A 27,194-nucleotide genomic window follows, 5' to 3' on the forward strand; every position below is an offset into this window, starting at 1 on the left:
TTTCATCTTACACTGTGTCCTAACCAGGCATGACTTGACGCAGTCACGGCCAATTAGAAGATATTTGATGTTCAATTTACAGTTATGTTGACCAGGATTTTAGAACCAGTGTAGGCAGGCAAAAATGCACTGTTGCTTGGTGTAGTCATGGCCGGTTAGCACATAAACTCTGATTTACATGGTAGAGAGATAGCTTTTATCGTTTGTTGCTTTATCACGTCACACCTGGTTAGGACACGGAGTTACATTTCTCTTTGAACCGTTCAATACTCCCCAGCCTTATTTTACCTTTTAGGACCTTACACTTTTCATTCTTAATCTCTGTCACTTCTCAGGTGTCTCTTTTCCTTACTTCCCCTGACTGTCATGAATTACACCCCTGACTTTTTTTCCAAACAGAACTCTTGCTTTGTTTCAAGGCTCTGAACAGTTTGGATTGTTGAGGTTGGTCAAACAGACAGGAAGTCAATCGGTCTAATTGTTACAATCACTCTTCTTCGATGTCCTATCCTTCTCTCCTGTAGCTTTTTGTCCCATGTATTGCTCTGATTAAAATGACCTTTATTCCGTTAGTCAAGCACAAATGCTTTCATCACTTTGTGCTGCTGTCAGTGGCTACCCAACCAGTTAACATATACCACAGTTAGAGTCAATAAACAATAATTAGACCCCTCCAGTCATTTGAATTATTTAAAGGAAGTGAGCACACACGCTGTAGGCAGTCGCTAATGTTTGTGACAGTAGTTAAGCAGCCTTTCAGGCCAGAGATGAGCATACGGTGCTAATCTGCCCCCTGCTTCCTCACAGGTAGGTGCCGCATCCCTTCCAAGAATGCCACATGTCAATTAAAACTGCCAATGGGGAGAAAAGAGAATGTATGGTCACGTCTAAAGTACTTCATGTAATAATGATGTGATTTATTCAATTGACAACTTTAATAATCGTTTTATAATTATAGCCTAATGAACTCCAGTAGATGAGAAACATGGTCTTTATTGCATAATGTAACTTGTAAAATGTAAAATGATACATTGTGAGCAGAGGTTATATCACAAGCTAATTTGTATTACAGGTCCCTAGAAAAAAGAAAAAACATAATTACTCTATTACACTCTAATACATTTTTTAAAGCAATTTTTATTAATGACTGCAAAAATGCTATTTGCAGTTCAGACTTTAAGCCAGCACCATTTACATAAAGTCAAGCTCTGCTGAACTTAGTCATATTGTTGGCTGTTATTGAAAATTAATGAAAATTAAACAACTAGGCTCATTAATATAGAACACACGGTCACAGGTGTGTGTTTATTAGCATTTTACTCGGATAAAATTGCAGCTCATCAGAATTCAAAACACCATTCAAAAGTTTGGGGTCAGTCAGATTTTTTTGAAAGAAGTTAATACTTTATTTAGACATTAAATTGATCAAAAAGTGACCATAATAACATTTTTAATGTTACAAAAGGTTTCTATTTAAAATAAAGGCTGTTCATTTTAACTTTATATTCATCAAATAACCGTGAAAAAAATGTATCACGGTTGTCACAAAAATATTAGGCAGCACAACTGTTTTCAACATTGATAACAATAAGAAATATTTAATGAGCAGCAAATCAGCATATTAGAATGATTTCTGAAGGATCATGTGACACTGAAGACTAGAGTAATGATGCTGAAAATTCAGCTTTGTCATCACAGGAATAAATTACATTTTAAAATATATTCAACTAGAAAACAATTATTTGAAATTGTAGTAATATTTCACAATATTACTGTTTTAACTTTATTTTTGATCATATAAATGCAGCCTTGCTGAGCATAAGAGACTTCTTTCGAAAACATTAATCTTACTAACCCCAGACTTTTGAATGGTAGTGTATGAGTTTTTAAAAATGTATCAAAATTCCTTAGAGTTTAATATTCTATTCTGCAGACCATAAATGTCTTATGTGATTTATGTGGCAAGCAATTTCTACCAGGAGAGTTAGTCTGTTTTATAACTCAAAGAAAGCCCAGTTACTTATCTATGCTGAGCTGAACTTTCAAACAGCTCATGGTCAGGGTTCTAGTTACTGGAGCTTTTCACTTTAATATTTAATTGTGTTTCTGCCACATTTCTCTTGTTTCTCTATCCCTACCCCATAACTTTATTCCAACCCTTTCTTACCCTTGATCTTCTTTTAATTTTCCTGTGCTCTTTGGTCTCTTGCCCACCTATGTGCTGTGCCGTAGATGAAACGACGTCTTCCTTCCTCTGGGACATCCACTATCTTCATGCTGTCGCAGACTGCTAGCACTCACAGCTTTTCCTGGAGTGACTGAGGTCTCTCTGCCTGCTCCTCTTTTGCTTTTTGTCTCACTGTCCCTCCTCCTTTGGGTTGCCTGTCTGTATCTTGAGTGTCCTGCCTGCTGTCTCTCCACCCATTTGTCTCTCCTCCCTCTTTGTGAGGAGTTGTTCTTTGCTAGCTCATATGTGTTTGTCACGGGCTCTGGGTTTGGATTGTCAGTCAAACGGTGTACCGGGGTGGCATTTTTATGAGTGGGTGTTTGTCTTGAGGCATTGCGCAAGAATTGTCCCCAAAAGCTGAGCTGTGGTGGTGGTGGGTGGTCCTCAGTGTGCGTCTGTAAGGGCTGCAGGGTATGGTGGGGATTCCTTTGGCTGCCTGTTCCAGGTGCCTGCTGTCTCTGCATGCCCAGCCAGGAGAATGCAGCACACAAACACAGGGTTTCCTGCATGCGTGCTCGGTCCAGCCTATCGCTCCCCACCCAAACCACTTTGACTTTATGGGTGTATTTGTGCGGGTTGATTTAGAGTGAGATTTTGTGTGTTTGTGAGAGAGAGTGCTTGTCTTCTTAGTGTTGGGGATCAGAAAAAAGGTGAAAGAACAAGGAAGAAAGGGGCATTTTATTATTTTTAAAATAATAATGTGATATGCAATTATTAAATATATAAATACATATAAATAATGTGATATGCAATTTAAAATGCAATTTAAATTAAGTAAAATTTAAAATATTTTCATGATTAAACATACACCAAAAATGCGATCGTTCTTTTTTATTTTTATGATTTCAAATCAGGAGCTAAACACAATAGTACTCTGGGTTCCAAATAGAATGTTACCCAAATGTTGTATTAAATATAATATACACTGTTATAATATACACTTCCTGTTCAAAAGTTTGTAGTTAGGATCAATTATTTGGCACTACTTCAAAAGTAGCAAAATTATTGTTAACTGAATCATTAGGGAACTGGAATCAGTAAGTGGAATCGGAACCCATCCCTGTTCTTTGTGGGTTTATATTGTGAGTTTGTCTGAGTGTTGGCTGACTTTTGTTTGGGTCATATTCACAATCTAGCACAACTGAGAGAGGGATTATGTTAGAAAAATGGCCATTATGATTTCTTCCATGGAAGCTAATCCGTATGGAAACTCTAAACTCGTTATTGTGCCCTCAAATATGAAATCTCTTAATTATAAACATCCTTCACTGTGTTTTGTCTTATTTTTAAAGAAGGATTTACTGTACAGCAGTTGTGTGTTTGAGTGGGTGTGCATGTGTGTCTGATCCATCGTGTTTAAGTGTCTTTCACCACCCCCTTTCAGAAAAAGCCGGGTCAGTCGAATGTTGTGGGCAGCCAGTCCTCTCAGTCTTCAGCCAGACCCCTGCTCATGAGAACCTTTTCAGACGAGTCCAATACTGTCATATGAACAGGTACCAGACCCAAGACTTTACAATCAGAGCCCCAATTGAGTGCCTGACCCTAGTCATCCGCAAGGGATTTGCCTCGTAGTCGGTGCAGTTCCTCCCCTTGGGTTCGGTCGGGCCCCCTCTGTGGGATGCTTTTAATTTTTTTTTTTTAATTTCCTCTGAATTCTGCTGTGGAAATTCTCCCTACCTCAGGATGAACTCACATCGGTTGGCTGAAAAGACATTTAGTCTTTGACGTATCAAATAAAAACAGTGCACTACAGCTCAACAGTTACTGCCCACTTTTTGTTCCACAAGTATTTTCCTATTGATTTTCTCCATAGAGATTTAAAATTTTGCGTCTTAGAGATTTAAAATTTCTTGAACCATACTATCCAGCTCTGAGATTGACAATCACAATTACAACATTTGATTTGAAGCAAAAAGTGTCTGAAAACAGTGGAGGCGTAATGTAAACGTAGCGTTGGCATATTCTATCCTAATTTCAACTTGACTCTGTCATGGCAGTATCGCGAGACAGCTTTTCACCTCGAAATCTCATCACATTTTAATCTCGGTAGGTCTGGTGGCACGAGATCTCGTCACACCCCTACCAACTAGAATTAAAAAGCTAGGTAGATAGCTTGCATTACTTTGCTAGCCTCCACAAGACTGAAAGGAACCCTGTTCCTATTTCCTAATAGACTTTCCTGATTTGGGATTGCTTCAGGATTGTGTATAGTGTCATACCTTACCAGGAATTTTGCAATGAAACAAGTTATCGTAATATTTTCTCTATGGAGATTTTTAATGGGATTTCTGCTTTATATAAAAAAGGATCAAGAGTTACAGGAGATATTACCCTGTAGTATTTTATATACCTAATTATATATTTAATATGTGATGCTACTATAATAATAGACCACATTGCAGTACTGTTGGCTGTAAGGAATTCAAAAACATGCCGAAGGGGAAAAAAAATGATTGAATGAAGGAATGAATATTAAATGATCCTTTCAGCCTGCCAGGGGAAGCTCCGCCCCTCATTATGCCTTGCATGTGCTCCTCAAGTAACTTGTGATTGGGTCCTTATTAACTGACTAAACCAGTTATCTGTCGTGTTGTTGTGGTTAATCTCATTTATTTGTGTGTGAATGACAACATGAGTGTGGTTGTTTTGTGTAATACTTTAATACCGCAGTGTCATGTTGGTCTTATTGTGTCTTTTGTTGTGGTGGGTATTTTGTGTGGTGTGGTAGTTTGTAATTTGGAATCATTTTATTTTGATTTTTTTGTGACTATCGAAGTTGGCTGTCTAACCTTTCTATGAGATTATTTTGGTTCCAGTGATTGTTCCCTTGCATTAATGCTTCGCATTTTGCATGCTGACATGCGTGTTTTGCATGTTTGCCTGTGCCTGGAGCTTTTGGGGTCAATTGGTGATGGTTGTAATAAATTATTAGTGACGCTGTATATAGGAAGTGCTCACCAGCATTAAACTTGCTCTTCTGTTCTTCTCAGCTGTCAGAGGAATCCTCAACTGATACAGACAGGTAAAGTGCTCAATATGATCTAAGGAATGTTCTGGGTTCAACACAAAATGATCTTGTATAGCATCTGTGTGTAAATCCACCCAAAGGAATTACAGACCGAAGTTAATCAAACAATTCACTGGTAGTTGCTAATGCATTTTTAAGTGCAAAATTACGGGTGTTACACGCCACAGCCCTTTTTCTCTATTTTTTTTCTCTAGTCATGTAGCACTGATTTCAGAAATTGTTTTGTCCTTCTACTGCATAGACAACCCAGTTTTATTAAAAGCCCATTTTGAATTACCTCTTTATTATCTGTGGCATTTGACAGCATCTGAGACATAGAGTACTTGTTTTAAATCCAGAACATTCCGTAAACCAGGATTCACATCAGCGTTTTATTTGGACTAATATTACAAGCGATGACCAGATCCTCCTGTGATTAGGATGGTTCTTCGGTGCAGATCAGTTTAATTTAGGGTTGGTGTTGTGTACAGAATTGTCTGGGTTTATGTGTTTTGGTTTGGTTAGTTTTGATGAATCAATCAAATAAGAGTTTAACACTATTCAAACTTTAATCAGATCTATCCTCTTCAGCTGTTAAATATATTTTTTTTCATGTATGCTAAACAGTTTTGTGTGGTGATTTGATTTATTTTTTTTGTACACCATAGATGGCTGCTGTCACACCCATCTCCTACAAGCATCTAAAGGAGCGTTATTGATGGGCACGGACAGCCTTGGGTTAAGACTACTGATGGGACCCTCAGATCTTTCAGGGTCACTGCCCTTCCTCCTGCCTGTTTAAATGAAACATGACAATGGAACCACCTTAAACTGCTCTGTCATGTACTTCTTTCAGAGCCTCTCATCCAAGAACGATTCCACAGGAACTACGTTTTCACAACATTTTTCGCCCTGCCCTACTGCCATACATACACATAAATGTGTCGCTGGATAAGTCGTCCGTAGCACTCAACCGCTGCAGAATGTACCGACATCCCTGCTCCACCTGGTTCTTCCTTATTGGTTCTCTTGCATGATTCCCCCCCCCCCCCAAAAAAAAAAAAAGTCCTATAAATTTTCACCGTCAACATGCTCTCTAGTTGTCTTTACTTTGTTGGCAGACAGTTGGACCCTTTTGTGATTGGTTAGCAGGTATGATCACAATCCCAAATCGTAGTTTAGAGTTTTGTGATATGTAGCTGTTCGAGATCCCTAAATGTGAGCTCTCTCTAAGATGCTGCACTGAGGGCACTGACCCTATGGGTATAAAAGCTGCCTTTCAACAACTTGCTGTTTGTTCGACCACATGGAGTTCTGGGATATCCCACGGTGCCCAACAACTCTGTACATGTACGTGTTTGTGTGAGAAATCGAAAATCACTTACAGATTTTCTTCAGATATTTCTTATAACGTACTGTCACAGTTTTCAATGTTACTCTTTGTTGAAACGGGGATCAGTTTACAGTTGGATTATAAATTTAAGAAATGTACTAGTGAAAAAGTGTGGAAATTGTTGCGTGATGCCAAAAAAAAAAAAAAAAAGTGGGAGACCGTCTCTCCAGTTTTTTCTTGAAGGTGAATTATCCGTGGTAACGGCACATGCTAAGATTAGTTCTTGATGCAAAGTTAATTGCGTATTTCAGAGCGAGCTTCACTATTGAGCTGTTAATGACGTTTATATTGAATGTGTCGGCTCTACATACCAGGCCAGTGCTCAAAAACGCACTTTCACGTCCACATGCATGCATTTCACTTTTTTGAGGTAACTGAATGAATCACTTAAATGTGGTAGAGCTTAGGTCGTTGAAATAGGAGTTGTAGGTCCAATGCCTGTTGAAACCTATGTCTGCCCTCTAGTGGTTAGGAGGGAATGGATCTTCATTCTACTTTTTTCACTTATGAATACATTCCATTTCTATGTGCCATGATTTCAATCACCTTTTAGAGTATAATTGAATTATTTTGTTCTTTACTATGTGATTCTTTTTGACATATTTATTGTACCTTGTAATTATATTCACAAATGTTATATTTTTGTCAGAGGTATTTCCTTTCTTTTCTTAAATTGTTAATCATTATCAGCTTGTGCCAATTGTTTTTTCTTTGCCTGTGCAATCCGCTGTTGAACAGATTGGGTTTTTATATCCTGTAAGCCTGAGCAGACCCTGTAGACCAGCAGCTCTGGGCTCTTTCTTTGATCAGAGATCAGTCTGATAGATCCTCCGCTAATATATGGTGTGAATGCAACTGAAATCTCTGTGTCCCTTTAATATGAACGATCTATTCCGTTCTTCTCTCTGCTTGTAACCCAAAATGGGTGTTAAAAGAGCCACTGTCTTTCTTGGTAATGTTTCTCCTAAAACAATGCCATATGAAAAATGCCCCATTCCAGCTTCAACTATCTTCAAGTGTGCGTGTGTGGATTATCCAAGGGAAAGTGGTGTGTTTTTAGACCTCTGACTGTGTCATGATGCTAAGCATCTTAAGCTCAGCTCCAAATCTTGGGCCAGGCTTAATTCAGCTGTATCACAGCCCTGCATAACCACCAGGCCTTCTTTTCATTTCTGATTACATCATGAATCAGCTTTTCAGAGAAAATATATCAGAGCTCTATTTACATTTGCTTTTCAGCTAGACTGGTAAGGCCAGTTTTTTTTTTCTCTTTGTGCATGTATGACCACTAATGCCACCACTGGACTGAACCCTGGTGAGCACATACACACTCACCAAGATGAAGACATTTGTGTGTTTGTTCAGCTCAGTTTAAGAGGGGTAAAAGGAACTTGCCTGCAATGTTTGAAATTTCCAAACATACCTTTAAATTACTTCAGAGATGCTATTTTCAAAGCTTATGATAATTCTTGGATTCTCATGTTGCCTGAATATATATATATATATATATAAATATGAAATTATTTGATTGTATTTTTAATGAAACTTTTTGAGCCAATTTTGTAATAAAAAGAAAATATCAAAAAAAAAAAAAAAAAAAAAAAAACAGCCGAGAAAGGCAGCCTGATTGTGGAGTGTGAGACATGGCTGAGGTGTGTTGCTCTGAAATGAATCAGGCACTAACTTGGTCAGCCATGCTCTCTCCATCATGTCCCTCAGGCTCCAGCTGATCTGAATGTACCTCTCAAGACCAGTCTGTTTCAAACTTTTCTTTAATAAAAGCTGTTTTGAAAGAAGACATTTGTGTCTAACGCTACCTTTTTTGCGGTGTCTCTTAGATGATGAGTTCAAGTGTTGTTACTGTTTTTACTTGTTTTTTTTGTTGTTGTTGTTTGTTTGTAATTGCTATACATGCAATTTATAGGGCTTCAAAGTAATTAAAACCACATTAAATTATTTGTTTAAAAGTTTGTCATGCCATAGAGACAAGCTAAAAAATATTTAAATTAAAATTTAAAAGAAATTGTAACCAGTTGCAGGACCTGAAGTAGTGATGATGATGTTGTTATTTTTTTTACATTTTTTTTATTATATTATATTATATGAATATGAATAAGTATATCTTAAAGGGTTAGTTCACCCAAAAATGAAAATTCTATCATTAATTACTCACCCTCATGTCATTCCATACCTGTAAGACCTTCGTTCATTTTCCGAACACAAATTAAGATATTTTTGATAAAATCCAATGGCTCAGTGAGGCCTCCATTGCCAGCAAGATAATTAACACTTTCAGCTACTAAAGACATATTAAAACAGTTCATGTGACTACAGTGGTTCAACCTTAAGCTTAATTTATACTCAACGCGTCCGCAAGTGTAAATCCAGCTTTAATGTTATGAAATGATGAGAATACTTTTTGTGCGCCAAAAAACAAAATAACGACTTTATTCAACAATATCTAATGATGAGCGATTTCAAAACACTGCTTCGTGAAGCTTCGAAGCTTTACAAATCTTTTGTTTCAAATCAGTGGTTCAGAGCAGGTATCAAACTGCCAAAGTTACGCCCCCCAGTGGTGAACCTTTGAAATTTCGAAACGCTTATGATGTAACAAAGCCTCGTTTACTGAAATCACTTGACTTTGGCAGTTTGATACACGCTCCGAACTACCGATTTGAAACAAAAGATTCGTAACACTTTGAAGCTTCATGAAGCAGTGTTTTGAAATCGCCCATCACTAGATATTGTTGCATAAAGTTGCTATTTTGGCACACAAAAAGTATTCTCGTCGCTTCATAACATTAAGGTTGAACCACTGTAGTCACATAAACTGTTTTAAATATGTCTTTAGTAGCTTTCTGGGCATCTGAAAGTGTTAATTATGTTGCTCTCAATGCAGGCCTCACTGAGCCATCGGATTTTATCAAAAATATCAAAATTAATTTTTGTTCCGAAGATGAACGAAGGTCTTATGGGTGTGGAATGACATGAGGGTGAGTAATTAATGACAGAATTTTCATTTTTGGGTGAACTAACCCTTTAATAAATAATAATAATAGTGTTATTATTACTTTTTATTGTGAATTTCAACTTTTATTCATGAACATTGTTTTATGTAAAGTGTACATGAACATATACCTATATATAAATAATAATAATAATATATAACAATAATAAATATTTACATATTCATATATTTCTACTTAAATTCCTAAAAATGTAATGAATAAAACTTCATAATAATAAAAAACTTTAACTTTATATTAATGATGATAACTCTTGATAAAGTTCTTGTCCATGTTATTTATGTGGTATTGTCCTTTATTTTTCTTCAAATGTTAGTTAATCTCTCTTTTCTCCATCAGTTGCAGAGGATGTGCGATATAAATAAAGATTGTAATGCCATATGCTATTTCAAACCAACAGTCTCTCATGGATAGAAGATGTGGTTGTAGAAGCATAAATAGTGTGTTCATTGATAACAATGCCTCTTATTCATGTAGCTGTTTATCTGCAATTTTCCCACACGTCATACTTTTCTGTATTCTGAACAATGAAACTCCTTAGTCTCAGAAGAAAAAATAGTTTTGCTGTCAATAGTGATATTCAGAACAGCCTGCCTCTTTGTGTGTGTTTGTAAGGCTGAGAATGGGTACAATACAGCATGCAGAGATCCTTTACAGCAGCGAGGAAGCCACTGCCTATAAGGGAAAACTGACCAATGAGGAGGGTGGAGATCAACAGGGGGCGGAGTCTAAACTCTACAGCGGAGAAAGTCAATGGGGAGGGAGTTGGCAGAGTGTCAAGAGTCTAACAGCGATGCAGATCTGACGCACTCTAACTCACAGGAGTTTGCAGCCAGATGGAGTGTGTGTGGTATGTTTTAAGAAGGCAGACCATCAGCGCTGTGGACAGGAAACCCTTTTAATCCGATTCACTTTTGAGACAGGACCTCATCCTCTCTGCCCCTCCCTTATGTGTGTGTGTGTGTGTGTGTGGTTTTTGTAAGCTGAGATGTGATATTGCAGTGCCACTATCAGCTGCAGCAGGCTGTTTGCCATAGGTAAACCTCCAGCGGGGGGTCTGTCTGTGCTCCTGGAGTTTGCGGATGCAATTCCTCCTGCTCAAGGTGACTTGTGGAGTTCATAGGTGTGTGTGGCAGCACGGAACTGAAGTGAAGCCTCAGCTGGGATCTGATCTGTGGAGGTAGTGAAATGAATCCTTGGTGGAGTGGGATGTGAGGGCCTGACGGGCCCAGAGTCAAGTCACTCCTCTCCGGGAACAGCCAGGGAATGGGCTCGGCCTCTCCTCAAGAGCCCCTGAAAGACATGGAGGGCTATTACAACCTTTTGCAGGCAGGCTCGGAGCTGCAGAGCACGCTGCAACGTGAGTATATTTCTTTCCATAAAGTTATCAGGATGTTCACTGGTGTTTTATGTAGTGGATTATGTATGCTATTTATAGGTTTGGCCATAACCTAGATTTGATATTTGATAATCTGCTTGAAAGATGAACAAGACTCAATCTTTCTATAATGAAAAGCATTTGGAATTCCAGAACCATATGTTGGAATTCTGCATGGATAAACATTTTTCTTTTGAAAAGCATAACGTTTTCCTGAAATCTCAAATGTTTTGATGGGCTGATACAGTAAGCTATCAGTTTATAATCATGCAATATGAATTTGGGCCAGTAGTGAGATTGAAGGATGAAAATAGAAGTTGTACTGTCCATTTTACAAACAGGGCCCGTTGAGACACAGGAAGTGGAGCACCAGTATTATTAACCCCCTGCCCTGCTCTCTGGCTCTCAATTCGGCTTTAAACCCAGAGAATGATCTTCAGACAGTGACTCAGCATCTTCATTTTTAGCCTCTGTGTCTTTCCTCAGGCGTCACTTAAATGCATTTAAAGGTCCAAGTCTGAATTACTCAATTCTGTTGTGTGTTATGCAATATTTACTTTCTAATGCTTCAGATTCATCAAAGTGATTGTAGCAGGATTAGCATTGGCAGTGTGGCTCGGGTCATTGGCATCTGTCTCCATGTTGGTGTTGTTTTTATGTGAGTGTGAGCGTCAAGTCTGTGTTAAAGTAATGCTGTGGAAAGGTGTTTATTATGTTGTAATGATGCAGTGTAATACAAGACAGTAGTCCCTTTCAGGCCGAGACAGGTTCACAACAACATTCTGACACAGAGCCATTGTGAACACCTGTCTGCTCTTGGGTAACATCCATGCTAATGCATGCCAGAATCTCACCACTTCATTCAACACAACCACATTACATTAGATCTGGCTTTGAATTTTAAGATAAGATTAATCATTTATGATACTCCCATGTTTATACCAAACATAATTGCCCCAAAATGTATTTGGACATTTAAGCCACACTTAATAATTGATGAATATCATAGATAAAATATTAAGCCAAGTGGCGTCTGTGAACTGATGATGTTTGAGCTTTTCTCACTAAATTCACTGAGTCAAGGTGATTTTTATTGAATGTACAGTATAATTTTTAGTGAAGTCAGGTGTAGTTCATCAGATTAAAGGGATAGTCATCATTTACTCACCCTCAAGTTCCAAACCTGTATAAATTTCTTTGTTCTGTTGAACACAAAGGAAGATATTTAAAGAATGTTTGTATTCAAACAGTTGTGGGGCACCATTGACTTCCATAGTATTTTTTTCTCCATGCTATGGAAGTCAGTGGTGCCCCACAACTGTTTGGTTACCCAATATCTTCCTTTGTGTTCAGCAGAAGAAAGAATTGTTTTCAGGTTTAGGACAACTTGAGGGTGAGTAAATGATGACAGAATTTTCATGGGTATCTATCCCTTTAACCACTAACATTTGATAACCAATACATTTGCCTTCTTTTTAAACAGCAACTTTTTGTGTAATGTTTTACTTGTAATATTTCCACTTGACTTGATATGTAATGCATTGATGTCCAAACAACTGTAAGTGTAACTAAAATACTTTTGGGTTTAGTGAATCTAAAAAACATGTTTATCTAAACTTGTCACTGTCTGTGGTTTGGTGCTTTTCTAAATTTACAGTATAAAAGCTCAGGCAAATAATCCTCTTAACAATCAAGCCCATTTAGTAATATCCATGATGATGTTTGTGAAACATTCAGAAATTGTTATTATTTACTCATCAGGTCATTTTATTGTGTTTTTGGAACAGCACAGTTTGAATTAAAGGGATAGTTCACCCAGAAATGAAAAATTTCCTAAGATTTACTCACCCTCAAGCCATCCTAGGTGTATATGACTATCTTTCAGAACACAGTCGGAGATATATTTAAAAATATCCTTAATCCTCCAAGGTTTATAATGGTTGTCAATGGGGGCCCAAATTCTGAAGAAAAAAAAATGCACCCATCCATAAAAAAATGAGTCCATACGACTCCAGGGGGTACGCTACGCCATGACATACGACGTGTAGAATGTCATGGCATTGTGTACTACGTTGCAGAAGTTAACGCTTTTTGGACGTAAGCGAATGCATATGGCTGTTATGCCGGAAGCTTGTTATTTTACTTTATAAAGTTTTAAATAAGGATAATTGTCTTACACAAACGCATCGATTCACTTCAGAAGGCCGTTATTAACCCCCTGGAGTCATATGGATTCATCTTTTTATGGATGGATGCATTTTTTTTTTTTTGTCTTCAGAAATTGGGTCCCCATTCACAACCATTATAAACCTTGGTGGACTAAGGATATTTTTAAATATATCTACGATTGTGTTCGTCTGAAAGAAGATATTCATATACACCTAGGATGGCCTGAAGGTGAGTAAATCATGGAATAATTTTCATTTCCAGGCTCCAACACCAACCAAACCATTTCTTGTCCACTCCAGTGGACATTCCAGTGCCCCGTGGAAAGATTTATCCGCTCTCTATCCCTGAGCAGACAGCCATGGAGGAGCACATCAAGGAGGCTTTACAATAAGGCTACATCCACCCTTCGACACCCCTTGCTGCTTCTAGTTTCTTCTTCGTGGCCAAGAAGGACGGAGGCTTGCGGCCTTGTATTGACTATTGTGCCCTCAACAAGAAAACTGTGAAGTTTCGATACCCACTTCCCCTCGTCCCAGTGGCATTGAAACAACTTTGCGGGGCTACCATTTTCACCAAGTTGGAACTCTGCAGTGCCTACAGCCTCATCTGTATTTGTGAGGGGGACAGGTGGAAGACAGCCTTTGTGAGCCCTACTGGCCCCTATGAGTATCTTATGCTGTATGGATTGGTCAACACCCCCTCCGCATTCCAGGACTTTATGCATGAGGTGCTCCAGGATTCTCTACCACTGGGGTAGGAATAGTGCTGTCTCAGCAGCAGGGGAATCCAGCCAGACTCCATCGGTAACAGAGAACTCTTGGCCTTCAAGTTCACACTTGAGGTGTGGAGGCATTGGCTGGAGGGTACACAACAGCCATTTATAGTACTGACTGATCACAAGAATCTAGAATATCTAAGAGATGCTAAGAGGTTAACTCCACGACAGGCAAGATGGGCATTATTTTTTACCCATTTCAATTTCTCCATTTCTTATTGTCCAGGTACCAAAAACGTCAAAGCAGATGCTATCTTCTGTCTTCATGCCCCAGAGGAGATCACAGACGAATTTGAGCCCATCTTGCCTTCCAAATTGATTATGAGTCCTATTCAGTGGTAATGGGAATAGACCACCTCCTCCAATGCCACTGAGCCAGCTCTGCCAGGGTGTCCACCAGGACTTCAGTATGTTCCCAGATCACAGCGCACAACTATCATTCACTCTGTTCACACATTTCTGGGCACTGGCCACCCAGGGGCCAATCGTACCCTCTCACTGCTGAAGGATCACTTCTGGTGGCCCAACATGGTCAGGATGCGAGAAGGTTTGTTCAAGGCTGCTCTGACTGTGCCGTCTCAAAGAGCCCACGCCACCTACCAGCAGGCGAAATCCATCCGCTGACTGTTCCCAATCGCCCGTGTCCACACCTAGGAGTAGATTTCATTACTGACCTGCCCCCTTCAGATGGTAATACATTGGGGCAGTCATGGCCTAATGGATAGAGAGTCGGACTTATAACCCAAACCCGAGTCTCAGGTCCGGCAGGGATTGTCGGTGAGGGGAGTGAATTGTCGGTGAGGGGAGTGAATGTCCAGTGCTCTCTCCACCCTCAATACCACGACTGAGGTGAGACCCTTGAGCAAGGCACCGTACCCCCACCTGCTCCCCGGGTGCCACAGTATTGGCTGCCCACTGCTCCGGTTGTGTGTTCACGGTGTGTGTGTGTGTGTGTTTACTGCTGTGTGTGCACTTGGATGGGTTAAATGCAGAGCATAAATTCCGAGTATGGTTCACCATACTTGGCCACATGTCACTTCACTTTCACTTTCACATGAATTCTAGTTGTTATTGACCGGTTTTCCTGGGTTAGGTACTGTCACGGATTTGCCAGACTCCAACACCAACCAGTCACAGTGCACACCCTCACCCGAGTACTGATCACACGCACCTGCAAGCCATCACCACTCATCAGGACTGCTATGTATGCACACACCTCGTCTACCTTCATTGTCCAGTCTTGTTCTTATGAATTGGACTGCTTACCTGTACATATTTTTTGGCTAGTTTACTTTAGTTTTTATAATACACCATACTTTAACCCAAACTGAATAATTAAAAACAAGTTTAAATTAGATTTGTAAAGCAGTGCAGGTTTATTTAGTGAGAAGCCTTAAAGACTGAACTACTTTAAAGGGTCGTTCACACCAAGAAAGATAACAATAATGGCAACTATATTGGCGTCAACACCAGCAGACAATGACGTTCTGTTCATTCTAAGCGCGCGCTGCAGTTTTGTCGCCTGTCACTTTAAATGCATGAGCTCTTTAAAGCAGGATGGATTCTGATTGGCTGTCAATGGTTTTTATCATTCATCAGCTGGAAAAAAAATCATCCTGAAAGTGATTCCGATGGTGTTGTTTCTCTGTTCTGTTATTGTAATAGTTGTGGTGTGAATGGGCCTTTAGACATGCTCACATGGACAGAACTGGAATGTGTTTATTTTGCACGTCTCTGAACACACCCTCAAGGGAGTGTAAGTTGTGGTTTTCTATCCATGTTGTTTTAGAAGGGTGATGCTGCCTAAAGTTAGCAGTGTCAAGCCAGCATTGCGGTTACTTATAAAGACACATTGAACAACAAACAGACAACGATGAGCAAATACTCCAGTTACGTATTAGTGCCTTAACAGAAAATGCCTTAAAGGGTTAGTTCACCCAAAAATGAAAATAATGTCATTTATTACTCACCCTCATGTCATTCTACACCCGTAAGACCTTTGTTCATCTTCGGAACACAAATTAAGATATTGTTGATGAAATCTGATGGCTCAGTGAGGCCTCCGTTGGCAGCAAAGCTATTGAAAAACTAAAGGTCCATAAAGGTACTAAAAACATATTTGTTCATGTGAGTTCAATGGTTCTATCTTAATATTATAAAGCGACAATAATACTTTTTGTGTGCCAAAAAAAAAAAAAAAAAATACGACTTTTCAACAATATCTAGTGGTTGGCCGATTTCAAAACACTGCTTCAGAGCTTTATAAATCAAATCAGTGGATCGGAGCACCAAAGTCACGTGACTTCAGCAGTTTAGTCGTTTGATCTTCATGAAGCAGTGTTTTGAAATCAGCCCATCTGGATATTGTTAAAAAGTCGTTATTTTGGGGGGTTTTTGGCGCACAAAAAGTATTCTTGTCACTTTATAATATTAAGATAGAACCACTGAACTCACATGAACTGTTTTAAATATGTTTTTAGTACCTTTATGGATCTTGAGAGTTTTAATGGCTTTGCTCTCAATGGAGGCCTCACTGAGCCATCGGATTTCATCAAAAATATCTTAATTTGTGTTCCGAAGATGAACGAAGGTCTTACGGTGTAGAACGACATGAGGGTGAGTAATAAATGACATTATTTTTGGGTGAACTAACCCTTTAATACATTAACGGAATTAATTATATTAATTATTAATCTTTTCACAGACTTTAAACTCTATTTTTCTTATTATAAACATACTATTATTGTTGTATCATGACACTTCACATTTGCATCCTTCACAAAATTAATTTGCAAATAAGTGGAAGGCTGAAACATTTAATGCTGCTTTCTAGTTTAGACCATCTTGTTTAAATACATCTCACTAAAATTGACTAAAATGTTTATCTATCTCATAAAAGGGTGCACAAATTGTCTCATTAATTTAGATTTTGAGGTGTGTAGCCTATATACTGCACAGTACAGTATTGTTTTATACTATCGAAACGGTCTCGAGTGCCATTAAATATTAAGTCGGCACTTCATTCACATTCATCTCAGCCCCACCAACATTGTACCTGTTGGAAACACATTAAACTTTAACGTCAGCATTCATTTTTTATTGTAATAGGTTAACAGTTATATAGCTAGCAGTTCTTTTTACACATTAGCTACAACATGTTTGTTAGCATTCTGCTAGACATGATGCTATATTTAAGAACAATATCATGTTTAACCACCCCACACCCTTAAACCAATGCACTTACAAACACACACACACACATTTTTCTCTGAATTTTTTTCTCTCTTTTCTAGTTTATTAGTCTTACTAATATAGTTGTCAAATAAACCTGACATTGTGTATTATGACTATACCATGACAAATTGCTTTGTTCCTCTCTTGTAAGTTGCTTTGGGGGGAAAAAGTCTGAATACATAAATGTTAATTTTTTATTTATTTATTTATTTTTTATCAATCATGGTTAGCGTATAAAAAATAGGGAGCCTTATAATAGGAAAAATAAGCTGGATTTCTATGTAATTTGATAAAGACCTAAAATAATCAATCTCCTCTCCCTTTTGTTTGCCACAGACACAGGAAGTGAGTTAATGGTGAAGTCATTGGAGACCAGTGTTGTTGTATGTGTAATTTGAACACATCCTCTATTGTCAACCTCCACTTTCGGTGGATTGTAGCATGAGACGAGGCTCAAAGGAAACCGAACCACCATCTCTGACTTCAGTTGATCCTGATGGCTCTGCAGACATAAATGCTTTAGACTCTTTCCTACTAACTACTAATGTTGTCAATATTACTGAGGAGTCCATTAACAGACCATAACTCATGCATTTTATATAGCAGTGAATTACAGCTGTAGTTTGTACATATGAACACTAGGTGGTGCTGTTCCTGAAATTTCGCATAACTGTGACAAAGCCACACAAACTCACAGAAACATGACCTAAAAGCTTTCTGCTGTTATATTTATGTGTGTGTGGCACATCTTCATTGTCTCCTCAGAGGTCACGGTGCCTGTGAGTCTACAGGAAGTGGCAGGCTACATTGAGAAACAAGTGGCTTATTTATCAGGTGGGGTTTTCAGTTTCTGTTTACTAGTTTTTGGAGACATAAAGTACTTTATACATGTGCACTAATGGCTTGTCTTAACATATCAGATAAACTGCATTAGGATGAAATGTTGTCCTTGACTGATAATTTAATATGTTTATTTGAATTCCAGGGGGACGTGGTGAGGACTCTAGTGTCATCATCACTCTCCCAGAATGCTCTGCTTTCAGTGACATTCCTGAAGAAGCTCTGGCCAAAGTTCTTTCATACCTCACACTGATCCCAAGGTCCGTGTCTAATATTTACAAGCCTCTCCATCTCACTGCATTGCAGTACAGCAATAGTCCCTTATGTATTCTCTTCACATAAAGCCTTGCAACAGCCCTTAGACAAATTGAGCTGTTCAAATGAATGTATTCACTATGTGCAATGCAGAACTGTTTGAATTCTAAATATGCAGAGATCTGTGCAGTCACATTGTAGACACAATACAGTCAGGACCAGGACCTACAGTCAGATTGTGTGTGTGTGTGTGTGTGTGTATATATATATATATATATATATATATATATATATATATATATATATATATATATACACACACAGTACACTGATCCCTCCATACAATGCAAACAAATACATTTATAATGTCTTGTCATTGTTCTTAACAAAGAAGTTACTGTGATACATGATACATTTAACATGTTTCCAGAGCACGACAACCTGGTGTAAAATTTATCATCATTTTAGACCGAAGATTGGATACTTGGACCTCAATCAAAACAGCACTGGCAAGGATAGCGGTGAGAGATTACAATGTTTTATAATAATTTATTTATTGAAGCAAAAGAGTATGAAGTGTTCTGTCATTTTGAATGATTTTTTTTTTTGTGTGTGTGTTATAATTTATTTTAAATTATTAATGGGTCAAAGAGAAATACGTTAATAATTTGATACTAATTTGATACTATTTCTAATATATATATATGTGTGTGTGTGTGTGTATACATACACACACACACACACACATTTATATATATATATATATATATATATATATATATATATATATATATATATATATTATATATATAATATATATATAAAACTTGGACACAATCTTTATTTTCAAAAAAACATTTGGTAGCCCTTTACTTAAATGGCATTCATAATGTACATTATAATGCATTATATCTTATCATAAATAATTGTAACCAAGGTTAAAATACATTATAATATTTGCAGATTCCTCATTACATTGGAAATTAGTTGTTTGTAATGCGTTTTAATCCATTATACTTTCTAAAGAAGTGTTTAGTGAATATATATATATATATATATATATATATATATATATATATATATATATATATTATAATGTATTGTAACTTTGGTTATAATTATTTATGAAACCATACAATGCATTATAAGGTCCATTAAAAGGCATAATTAGTGCATTAAAAATACTTGCAGAGTAAATGTTCAAGTCATATTTTTGCATGAATTGCATCTATATTGTATTTTTGAAAAGCTTAATAGAGCAAGGCAATAAATAAATAAATGAGCATCATTGACCCTTATATGTCCTCTGGGGACTGAATGCATCACATGTCTGTATTTACTGTGCGCTCTGAACTGGTCTTGTCGCTGTCCTCGGTGCTGAAGTGCATCAGCGCAGTTACAGTACAGTATGTGCTTACAGCCCATTTCTCTGAGCTCTAGCCTGAATAAATAACTAAATGCGGCAGCTCTGACTGAAGTTTGCGTTTAAAAACAGCTTACAGAACAGTGTGTGAAATCCGAGCTCACTGCCAGGCAAAGGGAATGCATGAGTTAGCACAAACCATGCGCAGGTTTTTACATGATGACGCTCTTGGGGCAAGGGAGAGGTGAGGAGACCGCAGGAGAGACGGTGCTGCCACCCTCCCGACGCTGCGGCGATGAATCCTGCAGACCGTCCACTGCACCGGGCGCCGGTCTGCCACAGCAGGATGGGCGAGGTCTTAAAACATCCTCATAAAACATCGATAACTATGAGTGAGCGAAACTACAGGCGAGGACTTCCGAGGATCCGTCGCTCCACGGTAATGTGTCTGGAGGAGTTTCAGTAAAGAGTTGGACTGAAGTTTAGATGAGCTCAATGCGGCAGCGCGAGCTCATAGCGGTACACTGCGGCGCGACGGATGCCTTTAGCTTAGTCATTCGTCCTGGGTATATGCTAGCGAAGACGTTATTTATTAATGTAAGCTATAAACAAATGTATTATTATCAATATAAGCGATATCCGAGTGAATATTGTCGCAGATGATGCTGTTGTTTACAAATACGTAAGGACGAGTCAATGTCAAGTAGTCCTTTCTGTGAACTGTGTGCTAAGATAAACTATCGCGATGTCCTTCTGTTTGTCAAACAGATTTGTTTCAAATACTTGTGTATTGTCATTCAGGTCGCGTCTTTGATTATCAATAATCTGTGCAGTTACAGTAGATGTCATTGAGAGCAACTAAACAGGCTGGTGATCTTACCGCGTTAACTAGTTTTAGTGTTGTCTCGTCAGTTTGATTGACAGCTTGTTGTTGTCACTCCAGACTTATTGTCAGTTGTCGATGTGACTGATGTGTGCTGTTGAGTCTATGTCTCTACAGGACATGGATTAACTTCAGATTCAATTCAATGAGTAATATTTGAACTTTAGAATTTAATATTTTTGAGGGGGGTTTTTTTTTCATGTACTGTATACATCCCATATACAGTGGGGTCCAAAAGCCTGAGACTACATTGAAAATCTGGGATTTAAACCTGGAAATAAACAGAAAATATGAAGAATTAAAACAAAGAGGCATTGTGATTTAAAGTGAATTAGAAATACGATTCTGCACCATTACTAAGTGTCTAATCAGGTAATTAAATTTTTTGACATTTGATCATGTGAACTCATTTTCACAGACTGTCAGATGTTCTTACAGCATACAGCAGTAGTCTCAGGTCAAATAACACGTTTTTGTAAGGAAATCGAAAAGGGTAATAAGTTTCGCATGTCCACTTTTAACTCCTAATGTTGAAAATTATATTTATTTATTTATAATACAATCGCAGACATGCTGAGGCTAAATTCATATATAGGTAGCATTTGCAATAACCTTTATTTGGCAATTGAATTTATTGTAGTGGAAAGAATTTAAGTTAATATTGAATTAATAATTTAAATGGTTTATGCATATTTAATTCTGTGCCTATCATAGTTTTAAACAGTGTTGGGAAAAGTTACTTTTAAAAGTAATGCATTACAATATTGCGTTACTCCCTAACAAAGTAACTAATTGCATTATAAAAAAAGTTCTAATTTTTTGGCAAATGTTAAGGCCCTTTCACACCAAAAGTTAAATGAATAAGCCTCAGGCTGAAGGAAATGCATATTTATGCCTGTACAGTAGAGGGTGCAGCTCAACCTTTCAGCTGTGCTGCCATTCTGAATTAAAGAATAGGACACAGGAGATGGAAGTTCAACACTTTTATTTCTAAATTTAATTTTAAAGTAATTTTTCTTATTCAAATGGTTGAATTAGATCATTGAAGGTCAACAGCAAACACATTGGTTAATAAAGTGAGATTAAATACATAAAGTACATTTGTGTAATTTAATATAGTTAATTATTACAGGTTTGCATACAATTCTGAGATTGCATTTCACTGTTTTTATTCATTTTGAGGAATACTGAATGTTATTGTGCAAGTGAGATGATTAAATGCATGTTCACATTTAGTGTAGAACTACAATAACCATCATGTTTACACAGCGAACACAACACCTCCTCACTTTATTTCTCTCATCATGGGGACAGGAGAGCTGTCAGTCAATAAATGTTTAATAAATAACTTGCGTTACTTATTTAAAAAAGTAACAGATATTTTGTTGTAAATTGAAAATGTAATGCATTACTTTACTAGTTACTTGAAAAAGTAATCTGATTATGTAACTCGAATGCGTTACCCCAACACTAGTTTTCAACATGTAAACATGGGATGAAGGTAAAACAATAAAATCTGAACATTAAAGGCAATTGAATAATAGTAAATGTAAACAATTAATGAAGGGAAAAAGTTTCCATGCAAGTCAGCATTTCTTAAACATGTAAACCATCTTTTCTGTTTTTTCCTTATATCCTCACATTTTAAGGGTCAAGCATGCCTTTATGCTTCTTTAAGATGGTCTGTCTATGTGTGTCTGCCAGGCTGATTTCATCTCGCTCTCTCTCTGTCTCAGGCCTCATTCCCTGGAAACCTGCACCTGGTGTTGGTGCTGAGACCGACCAGCTTCTTCCAGCGTACCGTCACAGATCTCGGTTTCCGCTTTAGTCAAGAGGACTTCATGCTTAAAATGCCTGTATGACTCATTACAACCTCGATTCTTTGCAATCTTTGTGAACTGCAGCACCACCCTGACCTCTTGTGTGTCTGTTATTAAGGTGGTGATGCTCAGCTCTGTCACAGATCTGCTGCGGTACATTGATGAGAACCAGCTGACCTCAGAGTTTGGAGGAACTCTTGACTACTGCCACAGCGACTGGATCGTCTTGAGAACAGTAAAGAATGATGGAATAGATACATTGCTAAATACACAGCAATATCTTGTTAAACAAGACCGTCTTTTTGCTCATTACAGGCCATTGAGAGTTTTGCGGTTATGGTTAAAGACATAGCTCAGATGCTGCAGGCGTTTGGTACAGAGCTGGCTGAGACACATCTGTCAGAGGAGTGCAGTGCTATTGAGTTCCTCCTGCTGTCACACACCGAGAAATACAGGAGACTTAAGGTACAGCTCAATGAAGCGCTCGTGTAGGGAAGGATCTCACTTTTCCCCTTAATGATTATTATCTGTCTGTATTAGCAACATCAAAACTTTAGCCTAGCATATACACATATGACTACTGTTCAAAAGTTTGTGGTCAGTAAGATTTTTTTAAAATGCCTTTGAAAGTCTCTTATAGTCATCAAGGCTGCATTTATTTGATAAAAATAGAGTAAAATATTGCTACAATTTAGAATAACTTTTTTTCTATTTTAATGTTTTAAAATGTAATTTACTCCTGTGATGACAAAGCTGAATTTTCAGCATCAGTCTTCAGTGTCACATGATCCTTCAGAAATCATTAATGTGCTGATTTGCCACATTTAATTTATTATTATCAATGTTGAAAACTGTTCAGTACTTTTGTGAAAACCATGATGTATTTGTCTTCATATGTGCGGTGGAATCGGGTGAATCACAGGGAAAGCAGTACGAGCTTTGACTTGTTCATGTTGCCAGATTTTGCTAGAAAAATCAGCGAACAAGAACAAGCCCATGATAAACCGAAATAAATCCACATGCTTTATGCTGAAAATAAGAACAAAATATCGCGACTCGTGTCTGCTCACTTTATTAACACCATAAACCTGATCGCTTTATGAGCCGAGCTTAAGCAACAAGCCCAAAAACGCTTATAATAAGCGATCATGGCAACACATAAAGAGCGCGCTCTGTGTGAAACAGGCTGTACAAGCATAAACAAAACACGACGCCTCCGTCGACTGTGCTTTAGTTAAATTGCTGAAAATAATGAGTGTTTTGTCACTGTAATATTATGTTGGTCACAATAACAGAACGTCGCTATGGTTTCCAAGCTGTCAATCATCGCAGTTTCAAGAGTAATGCTGCCTTCACGTGCTATCGGAAATTTGATAGCTCCCACTTCCCACTTCTGATGTCGTGATTACGAGCTCATTGCATTTCTAAATGGGAGGGCGTTCATGTGTAATTTTTACCTAGGAAAATCGTATTTACGATAATTCCGAGAGCACGTGAAGGTAGCATGTAAACACATGTAACGATAATTTAGGGGATTCACTCCCGCAGGTTTTTGAGCCCGTAAGTCACGACTTCAAACCACGACTCACGACTTTGTAGCGTTCCAGGCAAGACACGCCAAACTGCCTAAGTGTAAACAAACCAGCATGGTGGACCATACGGGGCTTATGCTCATTTACAATTATTTCTATCGCCAAAGATACTTACTCCTTGCTTATTTGAGGGAAACGGAGGAGGAAAACCGGCGCATAACGCAAGAGAAGCTGTTATACCTTTTATTTTACGTTATTTTACCGTGCACTTGCATAAACACCGCATCCGTATGGGCTGCCATTGTTGTTTCGCGGGCTATTTGACGTCAGAGCGCGGAACTGGGAGTACATCGATCTAGTACGAGTTCAAGGGTGGGAAGACACGGGTTTGACTGCCGTTCCAGTGCACTTTCACGGGTAGAAGGTTGGAAAAACACGGGTTACGGGTTGCCTGGAACGCGGCATAAATCCGTTGTCACTCCTGAAACTTACAGTGTGTATGTGGCCAAATGATGAATAGAAAGTGCAAAAGAACAGCATTTATTTGAAATAGAAATCTTTTGTAACATGTATTTTCTGTCACTTTTGATCAATTTAATGCATCCTTGTTTAATAAAAGTATTAATTTCTTTCAAAACATAATCCTACTGACCCCAAACCTTTGAACGGTAGGGTACAAAGCACAGTGTTTATTTTTTTTATTAAATAATATATATATATTTTAAATTGTCTATTTTGTTTTAAATGGTTGCACCAGTCTCTCAATTAATATAAGGTTAGTCGAGAGGCATACAAAATAATTCTAAAATAATTTGCAAAATTCTAAAATAATTAGTATGTCAGAAAAGGACAAAAAACTCATATGTATGTATAATGTACTGGGAATATTAGAAGTGACTTTTTTGCATCAGATTAAACATGGTGTCTACCCTAACTAAGGTCCTTTGTTTATACCACTTGCTTTTGCCAAGGAAAACATAAAAAATATTTGATGTACCAAACCTAGAGGAATAAACTAAAATTAGAGTACACAGAGCTTGAGAGCACAAAAGGTCTATTTCACCCCAGTCTGCAGTCACTTTTAGCTCCTGTCTAGTCTTTTCTTGCCCCTCTGGGCTCTGGCTGTTGTTTTGTTCCATGATTCTGTGATGTTAGTGAAAGCAGAGCACGGTGCTAAGTGTTGTTGTTACTATTCATGGGTGAAGGATGCCATCAGATCTGTGATGAGGGAGGGGCGGCAGCTGCTCTCTAACCTGGAGACTTCAAGGAAGGAGGGGGACGCTGACACACGCTGGGACATGACACAGGACTGGGATACCATGCAGAGGTATAGAGTTTGATCCTGAAATAGTCTGCGTCACAAATACACTTTACATGTTCCTTTCCAAAATGATGTGAACTTATTGAATTTCCTAACTTAGCTGTATGTGTTCCCGCAGGCTGCTGGCTCAGCTCACAGATATGGAGATGGCTTTTGATGGCTTCTTTGATAAGCACCACCTCAAACTGCAGCAGTATTTACAGCTGCTGAGATATGAGCACAGTTTTCAGGAGGTGAACTACCATAATGGCTTGTTTTAAGCATAATCACAGTATACTGATATACAACCAGGCTCGCAAACAAATGCTTTATACAATGAGTCAATGAAAGTATTTTAACTACTTTTCCTAATATTCTCTTTCTGTCAGATGGAGCGCTCTTTAGAGAAATTAAGAGCACAGGAAAGGAAGATGAGCGTCACAGGAGAATCCCTGGCCCAAACAGAGCAGACCAACAAAGAGTTAGACAGTCTGGAAAAACGTGCGCAGGTAGCTGCATCATGCCACCCTGTTCATGTTGTACATGCAGTCACAAATGTTTGTGACAGCAGTGTGTGTTTTAGGAGGAGATGAGTCGGGCTCAGGTTCTCATCCTGCATGGGCATCAGCTGGCTGCTGGCCACCACTATGCCATGGCTCTGATTATCCAGCGGTGTAATGAACTCAGACATCAGTGTGACACCCTGACCTCTGCCCTCAGTACTAAACGCAGTTCGCTGACACAAGCACAGACCCTACTGCGCCGCCTCGAAGAGGTGGGCTTACACATTCACTCTTTATTTTTTATAGTATCTCATTTACTATTATGAAAAAATTTTTGGGTCGCAAAGATTTTTTTTAATGATTTTGAAAGAATTCTCTTATGCTCAACTGTTTGCATTTATTTGATAAAAATACAGTAAAAACAGTAATATAGTGAAATATTATTACAATTTAAAATAACTGTTTTCTGTTTAAATATATTTTAAAATGTAATTTATTCCTGTAATGCCAAAGCTGATTTTCAGCATCATAACTCCAGTCTTCAGTGTCACATGATCCTTCAGAAATCATTCTAATAGGCTGCTTTGCTGCACAAGCAATTATTATCAATGTTATAAATAGTTGTGCTGCTTAATATCTTTGTGGAAACCATGATACATTATTTTCAGGATTCTTTAATGTATAGAAAGTAAAAAAATAAAAAAATAAATAGCATTTGAAATGGAAATCTTTTGTGACATTGGAATCACTTTCAGAACAATGTTTTTCAGCTGATGAAGGAAAAAAATTTTTGACAGCCAATCAGAATTCATCCTGGTTTAAGGAGCTTGAGCATTTAAATCATCAGACAACAACCGCTTAGAATAAACAGAATATTATTGTGCTTTAGTTTGGATGATAATATAGTTATTGTTATAGTTACATTCATAGTTTTCATTCTTGATGTGAACAGGTCATTAAAAAAAACAGGCCTTTTTTCGCAGCAATACCAGATGAACCATTTTGGGTTTCCCAAAGAACCTTTTAGTGATGAGTTCTTAAAACCTGAACCATTTTTTTTCTTAGTGTGAAGAGCATTTTAATAATCTAACAAACCTTTTTTTCACAATAAAGAACCTTTTATCTAATTAAAAGGTTCCATAGATGTTAAAGGTTCTTTATGGAACCATAGATGCCAATAAAGAAGCTTTATTTTAAAGGCTGTATATATTTGACAGTATTCCAGTGTCTTGATCTTTATGGTTCGATTATATCTTTTGTTTTGCAGGCACAGCGATGGTGTGATGATGGCGCTTATCTCTTGGCCAATCAGCAGGTGGATAAATTCCAGTCTAAAGAAGGTGCACAGACAGCTCTTCGAGATATCGAGAAGTTCCATGAGGCGGCGCCACCTCTCCTCAGTGCAGGCACTGATGTGCTCTTTCTGGAGTTTGAATCTGTGCTCACTCCTTATCTACAGGTAAATACTGACAGACTACAAAAAAGA

At 38.0% G+C, this 27,194-nt stretch overlaps 2 protein-coding genes across 9 annotated transcripts in view; both read left to right on the forward strand.

Annotated features, from left to right (window-relative positions):
* The window catches only part of atp11c (ATPase phospholipid transporting 11C), a 67,014-nt gene extending 58,589 nt beyond the window's left edge, over positions 1–8,425 (forward strand). The window contains exons 29-31 of one of the 5 annotated variants that reach the window (XR_007933411.1): positions 400–444; positions 5,218–5,249; positions 5,903–8,425. Coding sequence is in view for 4 of the 5 variants with exons in the window: in XM_051918558.1 (XP_051774518.1) it covers positions 3,612–3,716 (105 nt within the window). In the remaining variant the exon portion in view is untranslated. Of the gene's footprint in view, positions 1–399; positions 445–2,232; positions 2,324–3,611; positions 3,721–5,217; positions 5,250–5,902 lie in introns of all 5 variants that reach the window. The other 4 variants (XM_051918559.1, XM_051918558.1, XM_051918560.1 and 1 more) reach the window with 4 other exon arrangements.
* Positions 8,426–10,435: 2,010 nt separating this feature from the next.
* The window catches only part of mcf2a (MCF.2 cell line derived transforming sequence a), a 31,972-nt gene continuing 15,213 nt past the window's right edge, over positions 10,436–27,194 (forward strand). The window contains exons 1-12 of one of the 4 annotated variants that reach the window (XM_051860275.1): positions 10,436–11,016; positions 17,978–18,046; positions 18,198–18,312; positions 18,738–18,828; positions 22,290–22,409; positions 22,492–22,608; positions 22,689–22,838; positions 25,111–25,232; positions 25,345–25,459; positions 25,595–25,714; positions 25,789–25,980; positions 26,976–27,167. In XM_051860275.1, coding sequence (XP_051716235.1) covers positions 10,923–11,016; positions 17,978–18,046; positions 18,198–18,312; positions 18,738–18,828; positions 22,290–22,409; positions 22,492–22,608; positions 22,689–22,838; positions 25,111–25,232; positions 25,345–25,459; positions 25,595–25,714; positions 25,789–25,980; positions 26,976–27,167 — 1,497 coding nt within the window. In that variant the 5' untranslated portion in view covers positions 10,436–10,922. Of the gene's footprint in view, positions 11,017–17,977; positions 18,047–18,197; positions 18,313–18,737; positions 18,829–19,687; positions 20,110–22,289; positions 22,410–22,491; positions 22,609–22,688; positions 22,839–25,110; positions 25,233–25,344; positions 25,460–25,594; positions 25,715–25,788; positions 25,981–26,975; positions 27,168–27,194 lie in introns of those variants that run through there. The other 3 variants (XM_051860274.1, XM_051860272.1, XM_051860276.1) reach the window with 3 other exon arrangements.

This window comes from Ctenopharyngodon idella, chromosome 14 (assembly GCF_019924925.1).
Source record: "Ctenopharyngodon idella isolate HZGC_01 chromosome 14, HZGC01, whole genome shotgun sequence".
NCBI classification, from domain to species: domain Eukaryota; kingdom Metazoa; phylum Chordata; class Actinopteri; order Cypriniformes; family Xenocyprididae; genus Ctenopharyngodon; species Ctenopharyngodon idella.